General features: G+C 44.0%; 1 protein-coding gene and 1 long non-coding RNA gene across 6 annotated transcripts; both read left to right on the top strand.

Annotated features, from left to right (window-relative positions):
- The first annotated feature begins 8,544 nt into the window (after positions 1 to 8,544).
- LOC119362036 lies at positions 8,545 to 11,068 on the top strand. Of its 5 annotated transcripts, none has more exons than XR_005173103.1 (5): positions 8,545 to 8,788; positions 8,902 to 8,989; positions 9,661 to 9,733; positions 9,925 to 10,370; positions 10,693 to 11,067. It is a non-coding gene; the product is annotated as an uncharacterized LOC119362036 (long non-coding RNA). The 5 variants fall into 5 exon arrangements; XR_005173100.1 differs by having other exon boundaries at positions 9,925 to 10,385; XR_005173101.1 differs by having other exon boundaries at positions 10,325 to 10,370; positions 10,693 to 11,066.
- A 5,294-nt stretch (positions 11,069 to 16,362) lies between these two features.
- Positions 16,363 to 18,784, top strand: LOC119360393. The gene is made up of 5 exons (XM_037626048.1): positions 16,363 to 16,447; positions 16,551 to 16,641; positions 16,828 to 16,918; positions 17,874 to 17,949; positions 18,493 to 18,784. Exons 1-5 carry the CDS (start codon positions 16,363 to 16,365, stop codon positions 18,594 to 18,596), a joined length of 447 nt encoding a protein of 148 aa, XP_037481945.1. The 3' UTR covers positions 18,597 to 18,784.
- Positions 18,785 to 26,506: the final 7,722 nt, after the last annotated feature.

Raw genomic sequence — 26,506 nt, 5'->3', positions numbered from 1 at the left:
ACGGATGCATCTATATCACTACTTGGCCGAATCACTTGGCTAGACTTGTGCTGCAGACCATCAGGCTCCACTGCTCACGTACCATGGCATCTCGTCTTGCGCGGTTGCGCCACGTCGCGCAGCACCTCGACATCTCACCTCCTGCACGTTCAACTGAAGCTCCACCTGACTGCAGCTCCTAGACACTAACTACATGCATGACTCAACTCATGCGGCGAAATAAACATGATGAAACACCTATACAAGAAGGTTAACTCTAACAGCCGCCGCCATCACAGAGTCCATAACTAGCTTAGCTAGGTGCAAGAGGTGGTATGTCCTTTCAAGAGGTGGTATGTTGAGGGCACAGGCAAACGGCCGGCGGGTAGCAAGTGTAGGTAACCGGGTGGCCAGTTCTCCCGTGATCACTTCCTTGTCCCCGTGTGCGGTCGGTGCGCCTACCGATCCAGCATTTATCAGCGACGAAACAAAGAGGTAGCCAGCGAGGCAGCAGAGACAATTCGATTGTAAAGTGGATGGTACTAACTGGTTAATCAGTGCAACGATCTTAATTAGGACTAGTGGTTAATTAGGTAGATGAACATCAGCAGGGCCGGACTGAGACTTGACCACGGGAGTAACCTTAGACCGCCCGGCAAGTAGCCAAGCCACACCTGCATAATTAAGCTGTGGGTTTGACTAGTTGCTATGTTGCTCATGGATAAACTAACGATTGGTTTACACTTTTGAGTTGTGAGTTGCGACGTTGCTAACTACTAAGTGCTACCAGTAGCTGGTTAGTGGCGTTGGCATGACAGGCAAGTTAGTGTTTGACTCGGCAGTCATTAAGCTCGTTGCAAGCACGTGGAGAGCTCAGCCTTGTCCAAGGTATTACTTTCGGTGTGATATCTACATACAGCAAGTCGTACGTAGGCGTGCAGAGTAGCACCGCAGGGAGAGACGATGGATGCATGGGCTGGCGGGCTGATTGACTGACACCTCGCCGGAGAGCATGCATTAGATAAACGGCCGCTCACACTCAGATGGTCAGTGTATAGCACCTGTCAGTCATCTATGGGCATGGTGATGGACATGCATCCTTCCAGCATCATCCATGGAGAGCCAGCATCATCTCTCTACTGTACTGTACTGTTGGCCTATCATTTTGTTAGGACAAATCGACGGGTGATTATTAGGTTATCATTGTGTTAGCAGGACGATCGACACAGTCCATAGCATCATTTGTCCTTGTTCCACTGTTAAGCCGCGAGCTGTATCTGTATGTGGTTTTGGCCTTTTGGGGACGCACAATATACACGACCCCGTTGGTTTACCCGACATTTGTAGTGGGTGGCAGAAGGAAGGCCGGGACCCAGAACATGGAATGTTTTGACGGGAAAAGCGGTGAAGAATCGCGCTGAATCAGTCTCCTGTTACTCGCCTGCTCTTTGCTACTACTGAGCAGGGACACAACCAGAAGCTGCACGGCGAGGCCGCGACTGCGACAAGTCTGCACTAAGAGCATCTACAGCCGGACTCATCAAATCCGGCCCCTCAAATGCACACGGACGCGTTCAGGCGCCTCCACGGGCACTGACCGGGTACTTTCTATATCCGCGTCTCCGCACCCACGTATCTCATATTTCGTTCCCCTATTTTCATACTAAACCATGCAACGTTGATAACAAGTACGTAGATCATGAGCGGACAGACAAATGCACAATCGGTTCATCAAAAAATCACAATCGGATCATCAAAAGATTGCAAAGTTCAACATAATACACATAATACGACGGACAAGTTCAAACTACAACTGAAAACTTGATATAAAGACGGATTTTCACCACTTCCTCGCCGGCCCTTTGCCTTTCCGGCCGCCGGCGCAACTGTAGGAGTCCGCGGCAGGAGGTGGGTCCATGTCGGACCCGTTGGAGGAGGAGGAATCGGAGATGACGATGAAGCCTTGCAAGCACCGGGCGACGCGGTCTTGCTGGCGCTTGAGTTTGGCCACCCCCGCCGCCTCTCTCGCTGCCTCCGCCGCCTCCCGCTCGGATTGCTCAATGCCAAGCTGGAGCTGCTTGGCGTTGAGCCTCCAGAGCCGTCGGGCGTTCGTCTCTGCCTCAGTCAGTGATCGGCGGCACGCCCAATCGAAGAGACGGTCCTCCTCATCGGGCACCCGACAGCGGAGGGCGAACTGCGCAGACCCGTCGGACCCGCCTTCCATCTCCCTAGCCCTCTGCCTATCGCGGCGGGCAGCTCGTGCCTCCGACTCCGGAGTCCGCATCCATCGCATCGGCTGAGCGGGCACTAGAACCCAGCGCTGCCCGCGTGGAGCAGCGACCGGAGGTAGAGGAGGCCGTTGGGCGGGAGGAGCGGATCTGGCAGGCCTCGCTGATCCGCGCGCGGGGCTGGAAGAGCCAACGCTGGCATCAGCGCTGGCGCGACGGGCGACAAGGGGCGTCGCACCTGAGCCGGAGCTGCCCCCTGTATCAAACCGCGAGATTGATGCGGGGCACCAACTCCTACTCTTCTCCGGAGCTGTTGTCGAAGTGGCTGCCGGTGCTGGACATGATCGCCGGCACTATGGATTTGGCAGATTGGGGAGATGGGACGGTCAAAAAGGGAAGGGGATGGGAGCGGAGTGAGTTAGGATTTCTGCCGGACGGGGTTTTTTGTGGAGTCGGGGTGGTCAACGTTGGGCCGGGCTGATGTGGCGGGCGCGCCCGGGCATGCCCGGACCGCCTTATATCCACCCTACATTTGGAACAGATATGAGGGATGCCGGTCAGCTCGGGCGTTTGAGGCCCGTTTGAGAGCTTCGGTTTGATTGGTATTTTGTGACCGAACAGCCTGACCGGATGTACGAGATGGATATAGGACGCCGGGTTGTAGATGCTCTAAGGATGGCACAAGAGGAGGATGGCACGACTCTCTGCTCTGCTAAGATATCTCTCGATTGGCATTGTATTATTTTTCAATAAAAAGTGATTTTATTTTCTTATAAAATGTAGCATCAAGCAAATACAACGCATCATAATGCGTGACACCTAACTTTTGCATAACTATGGTACACACACAGTACACAGTCAAGGTCTATTATTTTTATCAGGTCAGTGCTTTATTTCGTATCGCGCTCGTGGCATTAATTGTTAAACATTGTAACGTGTGCGTGTGTGAGTCTGTTGTAATGTGGTTAGGCTAAGAGATATGGTCCCATATTCTGTTAGGTTACTTGGAGATCAATCCTAGCCTAACCAACTCCTATAATCTTTTGGCCTTCAAGCCCTATATCAACACGCACGCGTCCCTGCACATAGCATACGCTTAAGCCTAGTTTTCACATGGTATACAGAGCCTGGCTCTTCCATCGCATCTAGATGTCGTCGTCGTCTACTCCTGCCATGGCCGCGCCCTCCCTCGCTTCCCTCGGCCACAACATCACGGAGAAGTTGAATCAGGAAAATTTTCTCGTCTGGAGGGCGCAGTTACTGCCGCATATCCGTGCGGCGGGCATGATGGGCTTCCTCGATGGTTCTGTCAAGGAACCCTCCCCTGAGATCCGCACGGAGATGGAGGTCTCCGTCAAGAAGGAGGTCACCGTCGTCATCAACCCAGCGCATGCCGTGTGGGTTACCCAGGACCAACATGTGCTCTCGTTTTTGATTGCATCTCTCTCTCACGAAGTACTCCTGCAGGTCAGCAAATGCACGATGGCCGCCGCCACCTGGAGTGCTCTTCTTCAGAGCTTCTCCTCACAATCCAATGCCCGCATCATCCAGCTCTGGGATCAGATTGGCCACACCAAGAAGGGCGACCTCTCAGCAGCTGCCTACTTCACCAAGATGAAGGGCATCGCCGACGATCTTGCAGCCGCCGGGAGGCCCCGGGATGAAGATGATGTTGTCTCCCACATCATCCAGGGCCTCATGCACGAGCCGGAATACAACGGGTCCGTGTCCGCCATCTCCACGCGCACCATCACCGACCAGTCCATCAGCCTAGGCGAGCTGTTGTCGCTGCTGCTTGCTGCTGAGTCACTCATCATCTCCGCGCAGACCTTCGCCTACTCTGCCAACCTTGCTGCAAAGGGCGGGGGCCGTGGCAATTTCAGCCAGGGTGGCTCCCGTGGCGGCGGGAACAGCGGCTCCCGTGGCTATAACAACAATAACGCAGGTGCCCGCTCCTTCGACAATCACTCTGGTGGCGGCGGCTCTGGTGGAGCGCCTCGCCAGGGTGGTGACCGTGGTGACCGCGAGAAGTGCCAAATCTGCAAGTTTGAAGGGCATGGTGCGTGGCGTTGCAAGAAGCGCTACGACCACAACTTCAACAACAACGTGCGTAATCCCGCGGGTGGTGGAGGTGGCGGCGGAAACCGATCTGCCAACGCAGTCCACTCCTATGGAGTTGATACCAACTGGTATCTTGACTCCGACGCAACAAATCACGTGACTGGTGAGCCGGAGAAGCTTGTTGTTCATGATTGATACACCGGCTCGGAGCAAATCCACACTGCAAGTGGTCATGGTATGGACATTGCACATGTTGTTCATTCAGTTCTATCTACTCCTCGTGGTTCCTTAGATCTAAAGAACATACTGCATTCTCCTCAAGCCGACAAAAGTTTACTTTCTGCCTATCAACTTATCAAAGATAATCATGCTCTCCTCGAGGTTTACCCTAAATTTTTTTGTTAAAGGATCGTGCCACTCGGAGGATCATTCTTCAAAACGAGAGTAGGGGTAGTTTGTTCCCTGATTCTGGCCGTCAATATGCCCCTCCTCAACAAGTCCTTAGCGTGATCAAGCCATCTACCTCACGATGACATAAGCGCTTAGGACATCCCGCATTATTGGTGGTTCAGAAAATTCTTCATGATTTTAGTCTCCCCGTGTCGAATAAACAAGACCATATGTTCACTACAGGAATCCGGGTATATTGCAACAAAATTTATTGCTACAACTATCTTCCGTTGCAATAAAATGTGATATTACCAAAAAATTCCATTTCATGGTAATAGCAGCAACATACTGCCACAGTTTTGTTTCATCGCGGCAAGTACTCCTTTTGTTGCAATAGAAGCCACGTATTGCCACAAGGTGTATCAGTGTTGTAATATGGTAGTGATATTGCGACAGTTGCGCCGTGTTGCGTAAATTAGTCATTTTGTCGCAATAGAGACTAGGTATTGCAACAAAGTAAATATTTGTGGTAATATTTGAACATATATTGCAACAATTCTGGCATGTGGCGCTAGTCATAGATATTGTTGCAAAAAAAACGGCTTCGTATTGCAACAAAACATGTATTGGTTATAATATGGCGACTTTTTGTCTCACATTCATTTTGTTGCAATTACTATTACATATTATGACAAATTGTGCATCCATGATAATATGCACAACATATTGCAACAATCCCCTAGTGTTGCAAAAAAGAAGCAACAAATCATCTATGCCTTTTTTTGTTAATTAGAGACATATAATTTACATTATTTGGACCTATAGATAAGGAGTAATTAAAGTATTTTTCGATAATTAAAGACATATAATTTACATTATTTGGATTTATAGATATTAAGTTATGATTTTTGCAAGTTTTAATGAGTAACTAAAGTATTTATTAATTGCACCAATTTTAATTAACCAAAACCGAAAAATAGTGGAGCGCCTCCGTGATGTATATCAAGGTTCAGATCATTTGGTTATGTGTGTGTTGATGAGCAATTATGGGTCTAACGTTAGATATTGTGTAGCCACGAGGTTAACAGTAAACCAAAAAAAAAGTTGAGCCTTCAGCCTCTGGGGGATTTAAACTCACGTGCCTCTGTGATGCAGATTAAGGTTCAGACGATCTATTAAATGTGTCACTGGATTCTTCATATATTTAAATCCATTTAAAGAAAAATGAATAAAAATAGAGATAAGAGAATAACATGACATTCTCAATATAATACTTTGGAAACGATTTAAATGTACCATTTTGCATATTTGGATCTTCCCAAAAACTCATAGGATTTAATAAATCCTCTAAATATTTTTAGTGGTTTATTAAGGCCTATATGCATTTTCGTAAACAAAATTATTTTCTAGCTTGGTTACAAAGTATAATTACTAAGCCCATTATAAATATTATTTTGTTCTACAGGATTTTCCTGTTTTTGGAAAATATTTGGCAATTATATATGCCACGTTCATGTTCCTGTATTTAATAAATAGAAATATAGTTTTTTAAATTGGAATATAGAAATATAGTTTAGAAATCCAGAAATCGTTTTGGGCCGAATCTTACCAATATGTTTCCTATCGTACACTCGAATGGGCCTGACCACCTGTTTTTTCTTTCATTCATTTTTCTTTACGTTTGGGCTGCTCCTATTTCCAGCCCACCAGGCCGAATCAATCCAGCCGAAGCGTTCCTGATTGTCTTCCTCCTGGAGCACGTACAGAACCTGTACGTTTCTACCATGGCCACGGCCACCTCTTCCCCTCTCCTTCTGGAACTCGAATTAAATTTCCACCATCACAAAAATTACTCCCCACTCCACCATGGACCACGGTCTCATTCAGGGAAATTATATCCCACTTAGATTTCTTAAACATCCAAGCCGACGTGGTGAACTAAATGCCAACCGGTGGCACTCGTCTCCTGGTTACCCTTCTCACTCTATAAAACGCGAATCTGAGCGCGTCACTTCGTGCCACTCATGCTCCTCTGCCACTTTGGTTCACAAATTTCTCCGTGAGATGCCCTGTACAGCCTGTACCGCCCATGCTCATTCAGGCCGCAACTTCATGTTCAGCGCAAGATCCTGTCGCACAAGGTGGTCATCTCGACGATTTCTCCCACCATCAGACTCCTCTCTACCAGTAATACTTCTAGGACATGGAAGTGCATCGTATTGTTGCTGTTGGACGCGCCATCACAGAAGCCATGACATCCACGACGCCAATGACCGCTTAAGAAGCAAGTTGCACACCTGCCATCTTCAACAACCGTGTCATGACCTATTCCTCATTCCCGCAAACCTTCACATCGACTACTTCACAGAGTCCATGATCATCTAGTTTTGAAGTTTTCGATGAGAGGAGCTCAAAAGTGAGAGCGATTCGTAATTTGGATAAGCGGTTCTCAGCATATTTCTTTTTAAAATTTCGGTCTTGAAAGTTTTGACCGGCTTCCAGCTGAATCAGTAAAAATTTATTTTGACGGGAAGTGGATTGAAACCTTTTGACACACAATATTTAATTATTTGTACATTAAATGTGGTGTAATATTTTTTAAATTTGTGTGGTCCAAATTTGCAACAACAAATATTTGGTACGTTAAAAAAACATTTTTCACAATCAAAAAATAAAAAATTCAATGAAACTGAAAAATTCTTCGGCAACATTGTTCAGCATCAAATATGCACGATATGGGCACATTTGAACAAACTATGTCATGCACCGTTGCTATTGTCAATATCAACGTATAACATTATTTTTATAAAGAATCCTTGAGAATAGGATCTATGGGACCTGTAAGTTCTGCGTCCATATGTCTCTCAGATCCCATAGATCGTTTGCTTGATATAACCATAAGGCATGTTCATCATACGCATATCAACCATCTATTTGGTAAACGATTTCGCCCCCTCCTCCCAATACTGCCTTTTCTTCCAACACGAGTCCACGTGACCGCGATTGAAGAACCTAAGTAGCACATTAGATCGACACGAGGATCCATCGTCACCGCGAGAAGATCCCACGCCACAGCCATCTTCTCGTGTCAGTGTCAATTATGAAGTAAACCATAAATTGACATGATCCAGAGAGTAAGTGTGTTTCTCTTGATAAGACAAACACCTTTCATGTTGTTGGCTTTTCAATCTGATATCATCGTGCTTCTTTTTTACCATGGTCAGAGCACAACAAAAATCAGTAATCTCGCTATCAATGTTGACTATATGAACTCGGATTGACGTTATTTTGTAGTTTTATCATTAATTTGCATCTGACCTTGGAACCATGATTTTTGAGATGTTGATTAGTCACGGACTAAGCACCAAGTCGTTTTCTCAAAATCAGGGCGACTCGCGAGTAATCAGGCGACTTGCGAACTTATACAACGATTTTGGTCGAATATACAACGAGTCGCTAGGTATTCTACACATTTTTGAGTCGCGACTGGAAAAACCTTGCTCGGAGCAATATGATCGAATTTTTGTTTTTGTCTTGATGAGATGGAAAAATTCATATTGATGATAGGAAAAAAACGAGCTTTCAATTTTTGAAAGTAATTCCCTATATTTTAAACCAAATGTATTTAATAGAATATTTTTCCTGCACGAAACAACTATTCACTCTAGTTTTCTAAAAAAAAATTACAGTGAATAGTTGTTTCGTGCAGGAAAAATATTCTATTAAATACATTTGGTTTACGGCAAAAAAATTCACTCCACCAAAACACATATTCCCTCCACTTCTTCAATTTTTGGCGTCCTGCCCCACCGGTCGGTCACTAAAATTTTCTACCTTAATCGCGCGCGTAGCAGTTCGCCCCTCCCCCATATTATCTCCTGATCCTCTTCCCCCTTTCTCGCCACAGCAGATCGGAATCGGAGGTCCACCCGCCCCAGCCAGGTCGTACTCCGCCTCCTCCTCGTCGTCATCTACGGGATTCTGCTCGCCGCCTCTATCGCGACCTTCTCCTCCGCGCCCCAGGCCGCGCGAACGCCGTTCCCCTCCTCACCGACGGGATCTGAACCGCCGGCCTCACCCGCGAGAACGCCGCCACCTACCTTAGAGAGAACGGCGCCACCGGCCGCAAGGTAAGAACATCTTATACGAAACTTTGTCGTATTGTCGTACTGGATACTCTTCGTGTATTGGTTGCTTGTCCGGCGGTTTCTAGATCGTGATTACGCATGTTTGCTCCGTCCAGATGATTCAAGCTGAATATTGTCCTACATGTTGGTTTTTTCTCCATGAGATCTGCTATGTTCGTCTGGATGCATCCCATGCCCGTCCGCGTGAGTACCAACCCACCAATTATTTATGTTAATTCATGAGATGAACTCGATTCGATGTGATGGTCGATTCTCGTACGCATTCTCAATTCCGATTTTTTTGTATTGTAACCTGATCGGCCAGCCGGCCGGCAAAGACCTATGGCCGACTGCCGTCGGGGCCTTGAGCCATGCCTATGCATTTGATGCATGCCTGCCCAGGATGCTGCAATCCCTTCGCATGTGATGCATCACGGAAGTTGCTAGTAAAATTCCATGAGATGGATTGGGATTCTTTTCAGCCACATACAATATGATTGCAAGTGCTGATCAGTGTTGGTTAGTATATTTGATATGCAAACATGTGTGTCTTCTAGCCGGACGATACATACAAGCAAGATCGATTCATATGATGGATCTTTTTTTGTTGGCTGCTGCTACTAGTACACTAGATGTCTGTGATTTAATTTATATGCTGCAGCCAAGCATCTTAATTTATATGATATCTATATATCTTAACACTTGAAGTATTCTTGTTTTTTTGCCAGTCATCATTTTAGATTATGACTGTCATACACAGTCAGCTCGGTGATGATATCTAGATTTGTTTTGAACACTGTATTATATAATTTATATTAGCCATTGTCATTTGCAGTGAACTGTGCTAAGAAAATTTTCTTTTCTTTCTGTTATAGATCATCACAGGTTATTGGGTCAATTTTAGGCCCCGGGCGGCGGGTTCATATGAGCGAAATATGAAATCAATAGGTACTCTATTTTCCTTTAACATTAGTTTTTGTGACTGGTTCATGTGTGCTGAGCTCCTGTAAGTGAACATATATGCAAACCATGTGTATTAGTTTCTATTACTACTATGTTAATGATGGCAGTTTAGATATCCCTGTGTTAGATAATTATCATATTTAGAAGATGATCAAATTTTCTTCATTCATTTGTAGCTCATTGTCGGATTATGCTGCTGCTGCTGGAGATGGACATGCTGTTAAATTTTTTCCTGGAGCTTGAAATCCTTGAAGTGCTTACCATGTTTTTTTTTGAAATGGAAGTGCTTACCATGTACTCTCTTTTATAAACTAAATACCTGTGGCTAGCACAGGAATTGGGAGGTTGTCTTTGTGATCATCTACTCTTACAAGTAGCAACTGCTGATATACAATTGCAGCTTGATCCTTTTATGTGTCACACCAACCGTTATTTTTCTGAACTTAGTTTCATAGCAGCTTGTCCTGTACATGGATTTTGGCAAGCAATGCTTTATTTGTGGATCCATTCAGCAGCAGCGAGGTTATGTTATCTGTATCTAGTCTTATTTATTTCTGAAAAACTTGCATTTTGTAGGACACCTACGAGACTGGTACAGAAAAACAGTAAGTTAAAGGATGAGGTACGGTCACTGAAGGTACACTTTTTTTACTGATTTTTCTTTGACTGAAGGTACAATCATCTTGCTAACTAAGTTTTTCACTATTTGTGTGGAGTACGACTATGCATTGTGAATTTGTGATGTTTGCTCTATCTGAAGAAACTCCTTATATTCGTATTGCACTATCATTGAATTAGGCATCGCATAGTCAGCGCCAATTTTCATCTAAATTATGCCTGAAATCATGCACGCCATTATCATTGCTTATTGCTTACTCTCTATTTTTGGTTGGATTCACTAGTCACTGCTCACTCTCTGTTGTTGGTCGATTCTATTGTGGTAGAGGCAACGCGGTGCTTAACGATGGGGTGTTGGGGCGGAAGCAATTGGATATTCTGAGCTGGAGCAGATGGTATGCGGTGCTCGGCGACCACACGCCGGAGTGCGAGGGATGAGCCAGATGCTGGAGCAGAGACGATGTCGGATCACGGCGCAGACGACGGACTAGTTTAGCAGAATTCAAATTCATGTATGAAGGGTAGAAATGTCCAGTCATTTCATTTGCTTGTCCGCTTTACTTTGTGATCCAAAGAACTAGATGGACTTGACTTTAGATCACGGGCAGTTTAGTCTTGGCACTTAATTAGGATGGCTATATTATATTTGAGTTTCATTTGATGGATATTTACTGTGAGAATTATGATTTTTATGAATCTACATATTATATGTATGGTTTTGAGTATTGTAATTGAATGCCTCTATTTTTTTATGGTTACTATAGGCTATTGCGACAACCCACTTTTAGTTGCGATAACTGTTTGGCGCCACCAAACTAATTTTCGTTGAAATAGAGTATCGCCATGAAAAAAATTAAATGTTGCAACTTCTTGTTACGATGACTGGAATGTTTGTTGCCATAAGTTAATGTCACAATCGTAGCAGATTGTGGCAAAATGCTAAGGCCATGAAAAAAGGATTGTTGTCATAGTTTGTTGCCACCGTTGACTATTGCCACGAAAGAGTATGCGCCATGAAACGAGCGTTGTTGGCATAGGTTGCTGCCACAAATGTCTGTCGCCACGAGCTATCAGTCGCCATGATTCGTTACATGTTGCATTAAAGCTATCTCCACAAACCAAATTGTGGCATCAACTGAGTGTTGCCACGGGAAAAAAATGTGGCAACTTTCCACCTGGCTGTTGCAAAAGCGCAGTTTTATTGCCACAATTGCTTTTTCGTGGCGATAACCTATTACCATGCGTCCAATTGCAGCGGCTGCCAACGAAAGTCGTTTCGTGGCAATAGGTACCTATTGCCACAAATCCGCATGTATTGCGACAAACGATTTTGTTGCGATAGACCTGAATCCTTGTAGTGGTTGGTTTGTGATGCTTGTCAGATGACCAAGAGCCATCAACTTCCCTATCCCAAGTCTTTTAGTGAGTCAAAGACTCCTTTAGAGCTTGTTTTTTCGGATGTGTGGGGTCCTAGACCCATCTCTGTAGGCAGAAAAAATATATTATGTGAGCTTTATTGATGATTTTAGCAAGTTTAGTTGGATTTATTTGCTCAAAAATAAGTCTGACGTGTTTGAGAAATTTCATCTCTTTCAACAACATGTTGAACTCGCTTTGATCGAAAAAATTCTTGCTACGCAAACAGATTGGGGGGTGGGGGGTAAATACCAAAAACTTAATTCCTTTTTTGAGCACATTGGCATCACTCATTATGTTTCATGTCCCCATGCTCACCAACAGAACTGATCCGCAGAAAGGAAACACCAACATATTGTGGAAGTTGGTTTATCCCTTCTTGATCGTGCTTTTATGCCCTTAATTAACACTACAAGAAATATGTCAACTAGTGACCTTCTCTTAGTGACCCTAGCTGAATTGGTCGTAAATCCACGGCCATTTCGCTTGGAAGGGCTCAAACCCTGAATTGCCTTACACCAAATTGTCATAAAGCAGACAAGAGTGGTCCATGACCTTATTTCTACCTGATTACGACCAATATAAATGGTCATGAGGTTGTGAACGTGGATGCATTAGTACTTATTGCTATGACTAGGCGCCACCTCATCAATTTTGCCTATGTGACATGTCCATGTGGTAGTTTTTGCCCTAGGTTGTGAAGCAACCTATATTTCTGTCATTCCCAAAATTCCCAAAAAATCTCATAAATTCTTTGGGTCATATCTTCATCAAATATGTAAAAAACCTTCCTTGCCTAGTTCATAAATAATTCAAAAATATTCATTTTCCTACTCTGTTCAGAAAAACACTTTGTGAAGGAAGTACCACTTTGGCATGTCCAAATGGTATCCATTTTCTACAGTGCTTTCCTATGCCCAAATAACCATCTTCCACCAAATGCCAGCTCAATCCATTCATTATTTTGAGCCCAGCTTCAACATTCGTATTTATGTCCAGTGTGGTACTTTGCAAAGCAAGTACCACCTAGGCTCCTCCTTTTGAGCTGAAAATTTGTGAAGACGGTCTTCTTAGTAACTGATCATCCTCAGCCAAAACTCATGCCCATTAGCCATGTGCATTTCCTGTACCGCTAATCAAACACTTGGCTGCTTATTCATGTTTGAGCATCAATCGGTCTCCTCGTTAGAATCTTATGTTGTGATTTTCTTCCTAGCACCTACCTGGGGAGTGCCCAACCCACTAGACATGCCTAGGCCGCCCAGAACACATGGAAATGCCAAGGTCACGCGGTGACCATGCGGCGGGCATGTGAGTTTACGCGCTCTAGAGTTGGGGCCCTCGGCCACCGTCCAAACCTCGACGTATCACCACCAAACCATGTATTTATGATTAAATAGGTACTTATGTAACTAGAAATGATTTTTGGAAAAAATAAATAGCAAACTATGAGGCAGTTGTAGTTTAAATTTGACCCGCTTCCTACTAAATCGGCGAGAATTTGTCTTTTTCACCAGAGGTGGATCAAAACTTTTGACACCCAACCATTTTGTCAATTATGCATTAAATGTGTCATAGTATTTTATAAAAATGATTTGGTGCAATTTTGCAACAAATATATGGCAGGTCCTTCACAAAAAAACTCATTTCGGGCACTCGGAAAATGGAAAATGAATTTTCCGTGCAAAGAAAATGAAAACTCCCTTATGCAACATTGTTTGGAATTCCAAGATGCACTCTTGTGCACAATATGAGATCATTTGAATAAACTATGCCATGAATATGGCCATAAGATTGATCATTTGGCTTGAAAGCCATGAATCTTCATGCATGATAGCTCATTTCTCAGAACATTTTTTTAAAATAATTGCCATATTACAAGTTTATTATTTTTTTCCTGGAAACTTGGCCACATATAATGACACAATGCGAAGGTTTCCAATTTTTTGATTTTTTTTGAATTTTTTATGCATGTTTGAAAATGCAGTTAAAACGGTGGGCATGACCGTTCCTAGCTAGTGGTTGAATCTTGGATTTTTTTGGTGTTTCTCTTCTTAAATAGATACTTATGTAACTAGAAATGAATTTTGGAAAAAATAAAGAGCAAACAATAAGGTAGTTGCAGTTCAAATTTGACCCGCTTCCTAATGAATCGGCAAGAATTTGTCTTTTTCACCAGAGGTGGATCAAAACTTTTGAAACCCAACCATTTTGTCAATTGTGCATTAAATATGTCCTAGTATTTTATAAAATTTATTAGGTCCAATTTTGAAAAAAAAAATATGGTAGGTCCTTCACAAAAAAAACTCATTTCGGGCACTCAAAAAGTGGAAATTGAATTTTCCGTGCAAAGAAAATGAAAACTCCCTTAGGCAACATTGTTTGGAATTCCAAGATGCACCTTTTTGCACAATATGAGACCATTTGAACAAACTATGCCATGAATGTGGCCATAAGATTGATCATTTGGCTTGAAAGCCATGAATCTTCACGCATGATAGCTCGTTTCTGAGAACACTTTTTAAAAATAATTATCGCAGTACAAGTTTATTATTTTTCCTGGTAACTTGGCCACATATAATGACAGAATGCGAAGGTTTTCCAATTTTTTGATTTGTTTTGAATTTTTTATGCCCGTTTCAAAATGAGGTTAAAACCGCGGGCATGACTGTTCCTAGCTAGTGGTTGAATCTTGGAAAAATTTTGGTGTTTCTCTGATTAAATAGATACTTATGTACCTAGAAATGATTTTTAGAAAAAATAAAGAGAAAACTATGAGGCAGTTGCAGTTCAAATTTGACCTGCTTCCAACTGAATCGGCGGGAATTTGTCTTTTTCACCAGAGGTGGATCAAAATTTTTGACACCCAACCATTTGGTCAATTGTGCATTAAACATGGCTTAGTATATTAGAAAATTGATTTGGTCCAATTTTGCAACAAATATATGGTAGGTCCTTCACAAAAAGCCCTCATTTTGGGCACTCGAAAAATGGAAAATTGATCTTTTGTCCAAAGAAAATGAAAACCCCGTTAGGCAACATTGTTTGCCATTCCAAGATGCACCCTTGTGAACAATATGAGATCATTTGAACAAACTATGTGATGAATGTGCCCATAAGATTGATCATTTGGCTTGAAAGCCATGAATCTTCATACATGATAGCTTATTTCTGAGAACACCTTTTTAAAATAATTACCGTATTACAAGTTTACAATTTTTTATGGTAACTTGGTCACAAATAATGACACAATGCGAAGGTTTTCCATTTTTTTTGAGTTTTTTGAATTTTTATGCCCGTTTCAAAATGCGGTCAAAACGGCGGGCATGACCGTTCCTAGCTAGTGGTTGGATCTTGAAAAACTTTTGGTGTTTCTCTGATTAAATAGATACTTATGTACATAGAAATGATTTTTGGAAAAATTAAAGAGCAAACTATAAGGCAGTTGCAGTTCAAATTTGACCCACTTCCTGCTGATTCGGCGAAGATTCCTCTTTGTCAAGAGAGGCGGATCAAATACTTTGACACCCAACCATTTGGTCAATTGTACATTAAATATTGCCTAGTATCTTATAAAATTGATCGGTTCAATTTTACAATAAATATATGGTAGGTCCTTCATAAAAAAACTCATTTTGAACACTCGAAAAATGAAAAATGAAATTTCGGTAGTTAGTCATTGAATCTCACAAACATTTCAGAGTATCTTTGATGAAATATATACTTTAGTATCTATAAATTATTTGTGGAAAAATTAAATAGGTACTTTAGTACCTTTTAATGTGAAAAAGTAGAAGAAAACAAAAATGTAAACACAATTTTTTTTAATTTATTCTCATTGGTGGAACTAGCTCTCACCCGGATCGATGATGTGGCGGCCATCCATCCATCCAACCCCTTGCCCTAAAAAAATAAAAAATCTACCCATCCCCTGCCCTCGTCTCCCACCCACCCACCCACCCCGACCACTTCCCTCCCCTCGCCGCCATCCCGCCCTCCCGCATCGCGCCGCCATCCACATCGTCTCCCCAATCTAGAGCCCTAGGCCGCTCTCCCCCGTTCCGAGCACTTGACGGCGTCAACCCGGCCCCCAAAACCTCCGCGGCGGCCACCGCATCCCTCCATTGTTCGTCGCCACCGCCGCCGCCGCTCGATGCACTTGGGGATCTGCTTCGTGCGACCCCAAGCGGCCCTTCTACTCCTCGCCCTCCCCGCCTCCCCCGCGCCGTCGTACATGAAGAAGGCCAAGCTCCCCACCGCCTCCTCCTCTTCCGCCGGTCACACCACTCGTCCCCTCCTCTCGGTCCCCCGCACACCCTCTCTCACGCAGCAAATCACAGTGCTCCCCGATCCAGATCCCTCTCCTCCCCTCGCCGCCACCCACCCATCCGTCGCCGCCGCCACCACCTCCAACACCCACCCTTCCCCTCGCTGCCACCCACCTCCACCACACCTCCCCTCCCCCCTCAGATCCTCTCCCCACTCCCAGATCCAACTTTCCACCGGAGAACGAGGAGGTCGGGGCCAGGACCTTCGAGACGCGGTGGTCATCGACGCGGGGTCATGACGCGGGGCCGGCTATGGAGGCAGTGGTCGTTGACGCGGTGTCCAAGCTGCTGAAGGCCGGCATCACGTTGTTCGAGATCTCCTCTGCTTCCTGGGCTGGTGAGTCACCAGATCTCCTCTGCTCTTGTTTGATTCACTTGAGATTTCGCGGGGCGTTGTGCATATGCGTGACCCTCCCTGTTCGGTGTGTGTCTGCGGTCAGGTGATGCCCTCGAATGTGAAGACGGACTGAGATGGCAGGCTGCTAGTTGCCTCGGCCTCGAAGATGAAGATGAAGGTGGAGGAGAGCGAGCGTGGGTGAGATTGCGGGATGTTGGTTGCCTCGGCCTCGCACAACATGTCCGACCGCCCCTACTCCCTTGACGAGCGCATGCTGCAGCTCCTAGGCGAGGTATGCATCTCCCTCTGTCCTTTCCCCTCGCCTTCCCCTACTGCTGCTGCTCTCCCCGGTCTCACTCCTCATCTTGTCCCTTGTGCAGGGTACACAAACTCCACTTCTTTCACCAGCCACCCTCCCCTCTGCGCCCAGCTTGTGGAACACCTCCACACCATCTTCGGAGCCGCCTGCCGGTGAGATTGGTGTTCATTGTGGCGCAATAGTGACTACACATGCCATCGAGTTAGTGATGTAGTCATGTAGGCAGCGAAGCTTAAAGTGTTATGTTAACTTCACATAAACTGAAAAGGGTATCATTTCATACTTTTGGTTTGGTTTGTTAATCTGCTTCACTTAAATTTCAGCCTCAGCTAGTAGTCGACTAAAGGAATGCTCGGTACATTTAGAGATATTATATCACTATGCTAATGTGTTTCAACAAGGGAGATTCCTGCTAATAGTATATAACTGCTTATTATACACAAACATGATATTTCATTGTTCGAGTCAATAATCTTGATTGGTACCATCTGTTTTCTGGTTATTATATTTTTCTACTGCAAATAAAAAAGATAGAACTATCTATGATTACTTGGCACATATTTATTCTTCGATAGTTTCTTATGCACTACTGCCAACATTTGATAGGACGTACTTGGTGTTAAATTCATTGATGTTACTCTACACAAGTTACATATGCACTGGTCAGTAGTACTTCTTCCTTGGTTCATGCAGAACTGAAATATGAAGTAGGAACTAGAACTTGTCGTACTGTAGTACAGTTCTGGTTTTGCTTTTCACAGAAGAGTAGGATTCGAGATGCATTGTTTTTGAGTCTGCTGTATCTAGTTATACATATCTTTGTGGTTTAGTTCTCTGGCTCGTTCAAACCGAGAGGACTGTGTTCTCAGATTGTTGCTAGAATTGCAACTGCTCATTTGTATTTAAGCTAGGATTTATGCACAAATCTTGCTATTTCTGATGCATGATATTAATCTACTGAAATGCTGCCATGGCCATGCTGCTATGTTAACTTGATGATGTTAATTCATTTCTACCATGCTGCTATGTCGACAAAAGTAAATTTTCCCATGCCCATTGCCATGCCTTCCTTTTGTTAACTTAATTTCAGTTTACTTGATCGTGCAGGTGGTCGTGCTGAAGGTGTTCCTGCACTGCAAAGTGTGCGCTGGCAAGGTGAAGAAGCACCTCACCAAGATGGAAGGTGAGCAACAACATCTCTTAAAGTTTGGTGACAAAAGAATGCATCTTGAATCCTGGGAAGACCAGTTACTTACTAATAATATGTCATTGGAGGATATGCTACAACAATGCAGCAATTTGAATTGATATTCACATTGAATTAATGACTTGTCTTGTTGTATGCAATTGAAACATACCCATATAAAAGAAGTCTGTTCCATGCATCATTTTTACTGTTTTACTCAACTAGTTTTCGTTGTTACTTGATACATACTACCTCCGTCCCATAATAAACCATCAAATGTACTCCTGGGAGGGATAAACATCTTTTTTTGAACATGGGTTGAAGCAGATTGTACTTGCTAATATGAAGATAGCATTGTGTTGAATCCAGTACCGATGATTGTTTTCATTCCCATATAAACTAGTTAATGATGGTGATTTTGTACTAGCATATAAACTTGTTTTTGTTGTCACTTGATACATACTTAGTTTGTACTTCAAGTTGTGGGTTAATGCTGGTAATTTTGTTCTACTTGTATGCATTGGTATCCCCATCATCAAGCGCACGGATGCAATGGTGGCAAGAAGATCATGGTCGTGTGCATCATCAAGCACACCATGGCAAGCATCCACCTCCTCACAGTGCCAAGAAAAGTAGGTGCCTAGTTTGTAATCGTTGTTGAAGGAGGTCCATGCTGAAGAACATAAAACTTGTAGAGCTTGTAAAGTACCATGCTATTGAACTTTTGGAGCATGTAATTGTGACTACCATACTGTTGTTACACTTGTAGAGCTTGCAAAGTGTATGTTAGAGCTTATTACGTGTTATTTGTACAGCAGCAGCTTTGTACTGACTCTGGCTGATAATATTTGAAGTATTTTGTGTGTTTTCTGTGTGCCAATTTAAATATTGTGTATTTATTTACGTTAAATTGGAAAACGAAGAATGTGACCCTGACAACAAGGACCCACTTTACTAGTGAACACATTTTATAAAAAAAGAAAACTGAAACTGTTGAGACAAAAAGCCCACGACCCAAAAATAAAAAGGCTGCAATGTTGGGCTTGGTCCATGAAGCTGACAAAAAAATCATAGGAAAAAATATATAAATGGGTGGAATTAATGGGCTCGGCCCATATAGACACCCAATTGGACCGGGCTGATTCTTGTGCCACATTAGCTTGCCATGCTGGATGCCTACATGGCTCGGGGAGGTTGCTAGTGACCAAAAATTTGGTCGTGGAAACAATGACCTTTTACATATCACAAAGAAGGTCACTAATTTCAGTTTACGACCGCCATCTTTTGACCTTCTGTTTTTGCTCACAAAAAGGCCGCAAATGAGAAACTATGACCTTTCAGCGATCAATAGTGAGGGTCACAAGTTGACATATTTCTTGTAGTGAAAATTTTGGGATGAGGCGTTTCTTACCGCTATTTACCTTATCAACCATGTCAATAGTAGGGTCATCAATAATCAAACTCCTCTTGAACGCCTTTTTGGAAAGAAACCTGACTATACCTTTCTTCGCATTTTTGAATGTGCCGTTTGGCCTAATTTACGTCCCTACAACAAACACAAACTTCAATTTTGGTCAAAATAATGTGTTTTCTTGGGGTACAACAGTCTCCACAAAGGATACAAGTGCCTAGATATTGTCTCTGGTCGTGTCCATATTTCTCGGGATGTGGTTTTTGATGAACATGTTTTCCCTTTTGCCAAACTTCATCCAAACACCGGTGCACAACTACGCAAAGAGCTCACTCTATTGCCGTTTCATTTGCTGGCATCACCTCGTTTTGATCAAGGGGTAGTAGTAGAAGACGCTGGCCGCATGTCCATATCTAATAATAATACCTTTGATCAAAACCCTAATGCAAATGTGTAGGAAAATGGAGAAAAATTTGGCGAAAATTCGCATTATTTTATGTACACAGAAACGACAGGAGAAGCTGGAGAGGATCCAGACATAAATCTTGAGGAAAATCACTCGGGATCCATTGTGCCAGACGCGTCAGGTGCTGCTGGAGAATCCCTGGCGGGATCTGCGCCGCCCTTGACTCGGCAGTAGACTGTGTTGCGTCATGAGGCGGGTCCGTGGTCCGTCGCATCGGTCGGCCGCAACCCTCAGCGGGGCCAGACGGTCGGCTCCCTCGCGTGGTCGAGCGCGGTCCACATCGCGTGGGTGGGAATGCATGCTCATGCGCGCCCGACAACCCGCTGCATGACAGTCCAGGCACGCCAAGTAGCAGTTCCGGAGAAGAGGTTCCGACTGCACCCGTGGATTTGCTTGTCCCTAATCAGGATCCACTATAGGAGTCGCCTGGTGGATCTTCTACGGCCGATTCTGGTGTAGCTGTGTCATCCTCTTCAAATCGCCTTCAACAACACATTGAACGACCAGCTCCACCACCTCCTGCGGGCTCCAACACCTGGTCACAAAGTGGTATTGTTAAACCTAAAATATATAAAGATGGTTGTGTATGTTGGGGCTCCTTTTGTGCAACAGGTGAACCGCAAAACTTTGGAGAGGCGCTAGGTGAACCTCGTTGTCAGGAGGCCATGGATGAGGAGTATGCTACTTTAATGAAGAATAAAACTAGGCGTCTGGTTCCACCAGTCAAAGGAAAAAACATAATTGACTGCAAGTGGGTCTACAAGGTAAAGAGAAAATCTGATGGCACCATTGATAGTTACAAGGCACGTCGAAAGGATTTAAACAGAGGTATGAGATTGACTATGAGGACACGTTCAGTCCGGTAGTAAAAGCTACTACTATTAGATTAATTCTCTCAATTGCAGTATCTAGATATTGGTGCGTAAGACAGCCAGATGTGAAGAATGCGTTCTTGCATGGTATTCTAAAAGAGGAAGTGTTCATGAGGCAACCTCCTAGGTATGAAAATTCAAATGCACCACATCATATTTACAAGCTTGATAAGGAATTGTATGGACTAAAACAAGCACCTAGAGCTTGGTACTCTCACCTGTCCTCTAAGTTACAATCTCTTGGATTTACTCCCTCAAACGGAGATACCTCATTATTCTTTTACCATCGACGTGGATAACCATTTTTATGCTTATTTATGTTGATGATATAGTTGATACTAGCTCATCATCTAAAGTAGTTGAAGCTCTTCTTATGGATTTGAAGGAGTTTGCACTAAAGTAGTTGATACTATTGATCTTCATTTCTTCCTTGGGATCGAGGTAAAAAATGTAAAGAGTGGAATCGTGTTGTCACAGGGAAAATATGTGCAAGAAATACTTTAGAGAATGGGCATGAAAGGATGTAAGCCATCATCTACACCTTTGTCTACCTATGAGAAAATGTCTCTTCATGATGGAGAGATCCTTGGAGCAAAGGACTCCGCCAGGTATAGTAGTATTGTAGGAGCATTATAGTACTTGACATTAACTAGATATCTCATATTCAATAAATAAAGTATGTCAGTTCTTACATGCTCCTGCTAGTATACATTGGACTGCAATAATGAGGATACTTAGATATCTTCAAGGGGCACAGAGTCATGGAGTAAAAATTGGAAAGTCAGATTCGATGCTTGTAAGTGATTTTTCATATGCAGATTGGGCAGGTTGTCCTGATGATAGAAGATCAATAGGAGGTTTTGCAGTGTTTCTTGGCAGTAATTTAATTTCTTGGAGTGCTCGCAAGCAGCCAAACAGTATCTAGGTCAAGTACATAAGCTGAGTATAAGGACCTAGCTAATGCTACTGCTGAGATTATTTGGGTTCAGAACTTGCTGACAGAGTTGGGTGTCTATCATCCAAGAGCAGCATCGCTTTGGTGTGACAATCTTGGTGCAACTTATTTGTCTACTATCCTATTTTTCATGCTAGGACAAAGCATATTGAGATTGACTACCACTTTGTTCGGGAAAGAGTGGCTGACAAACTGCTGAATATCAGATTCATACCTACAGGTGATCAGGTGGCAGATCGGTCTACTAAGCCTCTCACCTTGCGACAATTAGAAGCTTTTAGGCACAATATCAACTTAGAAAGTTGTGATTGAGGGGGAGTGTTAAAAATCGTAACGTGTGCGTGCGTGAGTCTGTTGTAATGTGGTTAGGCTAAGAGATATGATCCCATATTCTGTTAGGTTACTCGGAGATCAATCCTAGCCTAACCAACTCCTATAATCTTCTAGCCTTCGAGCCCTATATCAACACGCACGCGTCCCCGGACATAGCGTATGCTTAAGCCTAGTTTTCATATTAATTAGTTGACTGGCCAAAGGAGGATTAGTTTTCCTTGTGTGTTCCTGTCCCTCCTCCCTCCCCCTTTCACTTTCCCTACGGCATGGGCGAGCGCACATCTGCGGCGGGTGAGGCCATGTTCTAGGATGGTGCACGTGAACTAGGAGCTTCAGGGCTGCTGCCAACACCAAAAGGTTGTATTCATCAGAGAACGAATAGGAAGACTATCCGTTTTCTTAAAAAATAGAGATAAAAGATTTATGCCATCCATTAATTAAGAAGACATACAGAGATTAGAGAACAAGTGGCATATTACAAACGGGTCTTTATACTCTCTCAAAACCATTATACTCAAATGCTTAGTACCCGCAGTGAGCCAAAGCTTTGCCTCCTTCTTTATCTGTTGCAAGAGGATCATGGGCAATGCAGATTTATTGTGGAAGATCCTAGTATTCCTCTCATTCCAAATTGTCCAAGAGACTAGCATGGTTAAAGAGGCCATCACTTTCTATTAGGCTTCATCTCTTTGGACATGCTGTTCCACCAATTTTTACTGGATAGCTCCATAACTCGTCTTGACGTGTCAATGCAATGAATGTCCAACTACTACTTGACCATCCACCATAGCCTGAAAGTTAACCGGTATTTGTAGAAGAGGTGTGGCGCCGATTCGATTCCTTGCTTGCAAAGAGGGCAAAGGCCGCAATTTGGCCAATCCCGTATGGCCAACCAGTATGGAGTCAACACTCTGTTTTGAATGGCCAACCAAGGGAAACACTTAATCTTCACGGGGCGCGAGAGAGGGGGAGGGGCAAACTTTCCCTACGGTCATGTCCATCTTCATGCGAGTTTAATCACAGAATTGTGCATGGTACGTTGAGGAAGTGGAGTACTCCCCATTGCTGGTATGCTTTCAAAATATGACATCCTCAATGTTGTCGTTCAGGTGGATGTCCTTAAGTTGCGCCAAAAGCACCAACATTGAAGCAAATGCTCCATGTGGGGGTTGGTGTGCAATACACGTTGGAAGTCAACTTCGTCTCTGATCTATGAGTGGTGGGCCTTCTCATCTTTCAGTCTTGATTTCTTCTCCGATGAGGGGTGGCATAGCGGCTGGTGTTGCTTGAAGACGACAAGATAGTTGTCAACAAGCATGGTGTCGTGTGTAGGATTTTTTTGAAACTAGAATTTTTATTCAGTTTACATGGCACGAGTACGTGGGACCGTGTTCCATGACATACGGGGCGTGAAACATCTCCATGGGAGCCGTGTGGGTGGGGCTAGGTATGACTATGCGGCCATTGGCTGCTGGTTGATCTCGGTCGGTCGCTCTATTCCCCTATCTCATTCACCTCTACTACCGCTCAAGAGTCTCATTTCCTATCCCTTGTCCACCACCAGCTCCAAGGGTGAGGTGATGTCTACTACGCAACTTTATTATTTTAGACACATGTTGGGCCTCCAAGCGCAGAGTTGTGTAGGACAGTAGCAATTTTCCCTCAAGTGGATGACCTAAGGTTTATCAATCCGTGGGAGGCGTAGGATGAAGATAGTCTTTGTCAAGCAACCCTGCAATCAAATACAAGAAATCTCTTGTGTCCCCAACACACCCAATACAATGGCAAATTGTATAGGTGCACTAGTTCGGCGAAGAGATGGTCATAAAAGTGTAGTATGGATAGTACATATTAGTTTTTGTAGTGCAAACAATAAAAGAATAGTAAGGTAGTAAATAGTAAAAAGGAGCACAAATGGTATTGCAATGATGGAAAATGAGGCCTAGGGTGCATACTTTCACTAGTGCAATCTCTCAACAATCCTAACATAGTTGGATCATATGATTATCCCTCAAAGTGCAATAAAGAATCACTCCTGAGTTCCTATTAGCGAAGAACAAAAGATAGAAATTGTTTGTAGGGTACAAAACCACCTCAAAGCTATTATTTCCGATCAATCTATCCTAGAGTTCGTACTAAAATAACAGCAAGCTATTCTTTCTGATCGATCTAATCAAGAGTTTGTACTAAAATAACACCATATGATGCATATCAACCAACTCTAATGTCACCTAGATACCCCAATGTCACTGCGAGTACGCATGAGTTAAAAACGTGCATATCAAACATTTTTAGATTCATAATACTCAATCCACATAAAGAACTACAAGGAGACCCCAAGTTTCTATCGGAGAAAAGATAATAAAAACGTGCATAAACCCCTATGCATAGATTACCCCAATGTCACATCGGGAAGCCGCAAGTTGAGTGCCATAACATATATCAAATGAATCAAAATAATACCGCATTGTCACAATATTCATATGCAAGATATATATCATGTGTTCTCAGATCTAAACATTCAATCCGACAAGACAAAACTTCAAAGGGTAAAGACTCAATTCATCAAAACAAGAGTAGAGAGGGGAGAAACATCATATGATCCATGTATGTTAACAAAGCCCATGATACTTCAAGATCGTGACATCTCAAGATCGCGCGCGAGAGAGATTAAACACATAGCTACTGGTACAAACCCTCAGCCCCGAGGGTGGACAAATCCCTCCTCATTGTGGTGGTCGCCGGGATGATGAAGATGGCCACCGGTGATGATTTCCCCCTCCGGCAGGGTGCCCGAACAGGGTCCTGATTGGTTTTCGGTGGCTACAGAGGCTTGCGGTGCCGGATCTTCTGATCTAGGGTCTCCCCGAGGGTTTTCAGAATATTTGGGAATTTATAGGGCAAACAAGGGGTACGGGAGGCCACTGAAGGTGGGCACAACCCACCAGGGCGCGCCTGGGCCCAGGCGCACCCTATTGGGTTGTGCCCCCCTCGAGGCATCCCAAGGTGCTGCTTTGGCCCAATGGTTCTCTTCTGGTCCATAAAAAATTCACAAAAAGTTTCGCAGTGTTTGGAGAACTTTCATTTCTGCACAAAAAACAACACCACGGTAGTTCTGCTGAAAACATCGTTAGTCCGGGTTAGTTCCATGCCAATCATACCAAAACCATATAAATTATTGTAAACATGGCATGAATACTTTATAAATTATAGATACGTTGGAGATGTATCATGAGGGTATGTATCGAAGCGTGGGTTGGAGGTGTCACTACTGGAATCAGCTTCTTTGCCAAGGCACAGATCCCGGATAGCAAAGTCCTTTGCCGTCAGACAGCGGACAGCAAATAGTCCGGCTGAACACGCGCCAGCAAAGGCCTTCTTTACCGTCCGCTTCGCAAAAATGGATGGCAAAGGATTGTGCTGTCCGCCATCTGAGGCCAGTAGACGGCAATGACGACGGATGTCAGTGGTGTGGGATGAGAGCCGTTAGGGGGTTAACGACGCTCTTTGCCGTCCACTGACAGATGGCAAACAGCTTAGCTAGGGCAGCACTAGGAAGTTGCCACGTGGCCAGCTATGCCGTCTGCCAGCAGATGACATAGATCGCCCTGTTGGCCAGGCCTATTTGGTCACTTTGCCGTCCGCTTGCAGACGGCAAAATGAGCAAATAGGCAGCCAGTATTCCCAGTTTGAACAGGTGACTGCCATGTGTCCTCTTTGCCGTCTGCTAGTAGACGGCAAAGCTCTTTGCCGCCGGCTAGCGGAAGGCAAAGAGGCTATACATCCCCTATTTTTATTTTAATCCAATTAATTAGACATGGTTTCAAACACAGATATACATGCATACATATCCAACATATCCAACAGCATGTCCAACAACATATTTAATCAAATCCAACAACATAGTTCAACAAAGTCCAACATATCCATATATACATACACTACAAAAAAAGACACATCCGTGACATTTTGGGCCGAACGTTTTTTCTGTCATACATATGACACTTTTATGACGATAATTGTGACAAAACCCGGTATCATCATAGATGTGGTGGCCTCCTAATTCTATGACAAAAATCATGACAGAAAATGGGCTTTTCGTCTTGAGCGGGCCGGAGACATAGCTGCATGACATTCTTTGGGTCGTCTATGATGGAAAAAACCGTGGTAGAAGCGAGGGGGAGGAAAATTTCTCGGAGTTGCCAGTTACGGTGGGAGGACGGGGGCCGAGCGATGCGCATTTCTCTCGTACACGTGCGAGGCGTTGGCTCTAACTGAACCCGAGCGAGGCGTTGGGATCTAACTGAACCCGAGCAATTTCTCTGCAGGCTACGCGTTACTGAACCCGAGCGATTGATCGATGGCTGTTAACTAAACCCGATCGAGCGATTCCTTTGCTACTACTGCTAACTGAAGCCGATCGATTGGATGAACAGTGAGCATTGTAGGGGGGGGGGGAGGGGTGGATGAACAGTGAGCGGTGGCGTTGCCTCTGGATGAACAGGATCCTGTGGTGT

The sequence above is a fragment of the Triticum dicoccoides genome, chromosome 2B (assembly GCF_002162155.2).
Source record: "Triticum dicoccoides isolate Atlit2015 ecotype Zavitan chromosome 2B, WEW_v2.0, whole genome shotgun sequence".
Lineage (NCBI taxonomy): Eukaryota > Viridiplantae > Streptophyta > Magnoliopsida > Poales > Poaceae > Triticum > Triticum dicoccoides.
The sequence above is the reverse complement of the archived record's forward strand: the minus strand, read 5'-3'. Positions and strand labels throughout refer to the sequence as shown.